Source organism: Gavialis gangeticus, unplaced genomic scaffold (assembly GCF_001723915.1).
Source record: "Gavialis gangeticus isolate Ggan-Ray unplaced genomic scaffold, GavGan_comp1, whole genome shotgun sequence".
NCBI lineage: Eukaryota > Metazoa > Chordata > Crocodylia > Gavialidae > Gavialis > Gavialis gangeticus.
In genome coordinates, this window is record NW_017728993.1 from 24,234,961 (window position 1) to 24,240,249 (window position 5,289).

The following is a 5,289-nucleotide window of genomic DNA, read 5'->3' on the forward strand; positions in this document are numbered from 1 at the left end:
ATGGGGAAGGGGGCTGGACTCGATCTTTCGAGGTCCCTTCCAGCCCTAATGTCTATGAAATCTATGAAGGGCTGAAACATAGCTCAGAGGCTCAGTTAAATCAGCATCAGATTTCCCCCCACAACCACAACACAGACATGTGCTAGAACCATATCGGAGCAGGAGAGACCACCTTCTCGTGCCTACCATCCTGGGATCTGATGTAATGGGTTTGTCAGCAGCCACCCACGCTAAAAGCATCCCACAACTCTCAAACAACGGCCACCATCACTGCAGCAGCCAAGCACCTCAATCTTTTAACACATTTATCCTCAAGTCACCCCTGCGAGGCAGGGACATGCTATCTCCACACCACAGGAAAGTGGCACAGAAGGGACAGACAACTTGCCTACAATGTCACACAAGAGGCCAAGACTTGAACCTCCATCTCTCAAGTCCTAAGTTAGTACCTATCACCAACCTTGCCACATGGCAAACCCTCCAAGTTATAAAAAGGGTGGAGAAGTGACTGCTCTGGGTGAGGTTGTCTAAGAGTTCCCATTCAAATCCCCTGTTTTCAGTCAGCTGTTTCCTTTGGCTTGTACCTTCCTGTTGGTACCTCCTGACTGAACACTGGACCAATCAAGCTTTAATATTCTCTGAACAACTTTTCTCCATGGAGCACAGACTCTCAGAGAAGCAGACTTAAAGGTCTGACAGACCACTGAGTAATGGGAAATCAAAGAGCCCATTCCCTGGACAGAACACAAAACAACTGATTGTAGATCTGGTTCCATCCTTTATTATTTCTACAAGTAGAAACAGCCCAGAGCTCCTCCAAATTTCACAGGCTACATTTGGCTCAAGGCCACAGGGGAATGGAAGAAATAAATATAGGAGGAGGTTGGAGTTAAAATTAGCACTGATGATTTCCCTCTGAGGGTAACTTACTTGTCTATTTTCAGCTGGTCGTGCGCGCTCAGTGGAGGGGGCTCATAGAGAACCAGAGCTCCTTCTTCAAAAGGGTCGTGGAGAGAGTTCCTCACCCCTGCCCGCTTGATGCCCAGTGCCCTCAAGCCCAGAGGCCCTAAAAACAACCAAAGACAAAATTCAAAGGGTCATCCGAGAAAACCAAGCCTTACCATAGACCAAGGGTCTAGAAACAAGGTGTTGCCTGGCTGGAGGAGGCTGAACAAGCGATGTGCAGTGCTGGGGATGCAGGCAAAATACAGATGCTCTCTGAAGCCAGGCTGTAGCTTGGATGGATGGCTTGCTTGCTGATAGCAGGGAACACAGAGCACTTCCACCCACCAAACCCACACAGACCTAGCAACTCTCCCTCTGCAAAGCAGCAGGATGCCTTCCAAGACAGCACTCAGGGGCTGCTGCTGTTTCCTGATTCTCAAGGGCCATAATTTCACTCTGCTTAAAGAGAAGCCTGGCCATTCTCTGAACACTGTACTTTAGAAAGCCACTGAGCCAAGGCCTCCTCTCAGATACCTGCACACACTGAGGGCAGAAGGGGACTTTTGGCAGCTGTCTACCTTTACAACACCCTATTTTGTACAGCACTAGCACGTCTTGTAATGGCAACGTATAATCTACTGCATTATCATCCTTCTGCTGTGCAGTAGATGTTGAGGCCTTTCAGGTCAACAGCCAGATAGAAGAGTAGAAGACAGGGATGCAGAATCTGGCCATTTACCTAGTGTTATCTGTTATATGTAGAAACACACACACCCTGGAACAGAGATGGTCACAAACATCAAGCAGGCCCAAACCCTTCTTCTGAAATCTCAGTGCAAACACAAATATCAGTGCCTAGTACCCAACAAGTAACTCTACCCTAAGGCCTGACTCTTGTCAGAGACGACTGCAGATGGCACATAGCTCCCTAAGGACCATATTCATCACAAAACCAATAACATGCTTCTCTTCGAAGGTCTGCATGCTACTCACGCTCAAAAGAGAGATCATAAGATCACACATGCACATGTGGTCTGCCAAATCCCACCACAAAAACACGCAGTTGCCGTTACAGATGGCACCTTTCATAGTAAATGCCAAGGAATTCAAACTTCTTTTCATACCTACTTTTTCAGCTCCTACCAACTTTGTCAAACCAATTCCTTTTGGGCTGGTTATTAAATGCTTGACTTGGCCCAAAGTCTCCAAGGCATCTTTTTGTTTTGTTTTTAAAAAATAAAGTTGAAGCAAAATTGGCTGACCTGTTTTGGAATTATTCAATCAGGGGGAAAAATGGCCCCATTTGTTCCCATCAGCAAGTCTGTGCTTCGCTGATTTGCAAATAGCTGAAACCACAAACTTCAGAACAATTCTTGCTTTAAATAGCACCTTCGGACTCCCGAGCACCCCACTGAACATAAAGAAAACTGGCACGCGTTATCGGTCTCCCGCACATTCTGTCTTGTTAGCAATCTTAGGGTTTTGCAGGCTAAATAATACCCTGGGAGCCAAGAAACTGTCTCGCACTTGTATCCGGTAATGCAGCATACAATTTTACAGCACTACATAAAATACTTAACAGCAACAACATGGAAGCTAGTGCAGGATAATCCTAATTAAACACTGCTAAGGAAGAAATCAATTCACTAATGTGCTAGTCTTTTTGTTTCCCAAATTAACTCTGAACTTCTAAAGCACGCCCCAGTAGCAAGGATATTTCATAAACCCAAGCACCATCTATTTTATGAAGTTAGATTTTGTCCAAATCATTATTATTCGGGGAAGGAAAAAGAGTCATCTTACCTTTATAATTTGGAATAGGGACTTTGAAAGGTTTTGACAAAATGCTGCGGATAAATGCCTCCTAGGGGTTGAGAAAAGAAATTTATGTTAGAGCCATTTGCTATCAAAGGTAGCAATAAAACAGAACAAGGTGCATACTAAGGGCCCCAGTCTACCAGCAGCTGTGTGCTCTCCAGTGTCCACTGAGGCTTGTATCCCAGATATTTTTAAGTTACATCCAGCACAGAGGAAAAAAAAAAAACACCACGATCAGCAAAAGTTCCCCTCTGGACTTTTCCTATCTGACTCTCAAATGCACGAAACTAACTGATACCATCTCTCTTCAACACCATCTGCCTCTTGTTTAAGTGCATTTTTAATCCCACGGGTGCCAGTGTGTAATGTTACCATCCATAAAGGACCTGGTTGTACAGCTAAAGTTATCTCAGCGGGGTGTCTAGGTGCTACACTGATACTATCAATAAGGTAATCCCACAAGTCCTCTTGCTATGGAGTCCCCACGAGACAACACAAGCCTTTAGAAGACCTTAGTCCTGATCCATTCATGCTTTTGAAGTTAAGCAAGATATTTAGTAAAACCGCCCCGGCCTTGTGCTGACAACAGATCCTCTCGAGAGACCACGTACATGTTTGCTGCTATCAAGGCAATGAGGCCGATTGGTAAGCTGAGCCAGGGGTTTCCGGAAAGGCGACATGTAGCATTGCCCACTCTCCGTGTTGCTGCCAGGTTTCTGTCTCTTCGGCGTCTGGAAAAGAGAATCAGGACAGAACACGTGGGTATGCAGACACCCAAATAGGATAAAGGTATCACCATCATGCTCAATAAGCGTCTAACTGCACAGACCATCCAAGTGAAATGGAAAACAGCAGATCGCTACTCCCTGCCCTTATCCTACAACAAAGCCAGGTTCAGAAGGGATGCTACCAAAGTCAACGGGCCTCACATTTAACCTGTCCTGAAGCTAAAATGCTTAAAATATTCATATTTAGAAGATATCAATGAAAATGGTTGGGGGACTGGAACACAGGACTTGTGAGGAGAGGCTGAGGGAAATGGGCTGATTTAATCTGCAGAAGAGAAGACCGAGGGGGATTGAATAGCAGCCTTCACCTCCCTGCAGGGGGGCTGCAAAGAGGACGGAGCTGGACTGGTCTCAGTGGTGGCAGATGACAGGACAAGGAGCAATGGGCTCAAGCTGCAGCAAGGGAAGTTGAGGTTGGATATTAGGAAAAACGCTCTCACAAGGCAGGTGGTGAAGCGCTGGAACAGGTTACCCAGAGAGGTGGTGCACCTCCTTGGAGGTTTTTAAGGCCTGGGTAGAGAAAGCCTTGGCTGGGACGATGTAGTCGGGGCTGGTCCTGCTTGGAGCAGGGGGTTGGACTAGATGCGACTCCCAAGTTCCCTTCACACCCTCATTTTCTATGAATCTATATCCCTCAACTCCTCACTAAACCACAGTGGTTCTGCTGCTAAAATACAAGGGTTTAAATGTCATGGAGCAGGAGACTGGATCAGCAAAAAATAGATTAGCTTTGTTTTCACTTTGCATCCTTCCTTCATGGGGAAAAAGAAACCCTGGGTGCTGGCACTCGGATCGTAGCATTCAATTCTTCCTGGAAGCAGGTGCGCGTTGGGAGTCCTTATTATGCAGATGAAGACACCATGCGTTTAAAAGCCAATTTTTAGACACTCAAAGCCACAAGCCAAAAGGAGATCGATGGCTTATGCTGATCTCACTGCAATTGTTTCTTTCACCCACCGGGGCACCTCCCTAATGATCTGAGCACAAACAGAAATGATGGGTTGGACAAAGAAATCACTGGCTGAGGTTCCTGGCCTATATTATACTGCAAATCAGGCCAGGCTATCAAAATGCCCCTTTCTGCCTTAAAAAAAAATTCAACCAGTGGTGATGCCCAGCAATTTATCCTCCCGCAGCACAGCCAGGAGGGATCATGCGTGTCACCGAGAGGCACCCGCTCTACCAAGCACACTCTGATTTTTGGTCTAGATGCAAATGCTCCTAAACACGTAGAAAGTTTGGAGTTACGCTTCAGTCCCAATCCCAGGAGGCTGTGTCAAAAAAACCAATGAGGTGCCAACAGCCAGGGGGACCGAGCATGGGGCAAGAAAGCCCTGCCTAAACGAGAGAGACTTGCAGCTCGCTCTTGTAGCCAAGGGGGATCCTGGGAGGGCCGGGGGGGTGCAGCCATGGAAGCAGGGCGTGGGGGGCTGCCAAAGGAGAAGGGAGCCCCGATGCCCCGGGGGGAGGCTTGTCGGGGTGCAGGACATCGGGGGTGGGGGTTGGAGCTCACGGCGGGCGGGCACCAGTCCTCATCCTCGTCGGCGCCGTCCGGCTTGCGCTTGGCCAGCTGGCTGGGCGCCAGGCTCCTCCGCTGCAGGGAGAGGGGGACAGTCAGGGGGAGCCCGTGGGGCATGACCCCCCCAAACAGCGGCAGGGCATATGGGGAGCACCCAGCCCCTCACCATCTCCTCCCAGGCGACGCAGCCCCATGCGGGGCACTGGGCTGCAGCACAGG

The 5,289-nt window shown here is 48.2% G+C and overlaps 1 protein-coding gene across 1 annotated transcript in view; it reads right to left on the reverse strand.

Moving 5' to 3' along the window:
- The window catches only part of RAD54L (RAD54-like (S. cerevisiae)), a 31,195-nt gene extending 25,930 nt beyond the window's left edge, over positions 1 to 5,265 (reverse strand). Inside the window, exons 1-5 of the mRNA XM_019501376.1 lie at positions 5,237 to 5,265; positions 5,065 to 5,145; positions 3,375 to 3,494; positions 2,749 to 2,809; positions 931 to 1,066 (exon numbers count right to left, since the gene is read on the reverse strand). Coding sequence (XP_019356921.1) covers positions 931 to 1,066; positions 2,749 to 2,809; positions 3,375 to 3,494; positions 5,065 to 5,145; positions 5,237 to 5,239 — 401 coding nt within the window. The 5' untranslated portion in view covers positions 5,240 to 5,265. The remainder of the gene's footprint in view (positions 1 to 930; positions 1,067 to 2,748; positions 2,810 to 3,374; positions 3,495 to 5,064; positions 5,146 to 5,236) is intronic.
- Between the last annotated feature and the right edge of the window lie 24 nt (positions 5,266 to 5,289).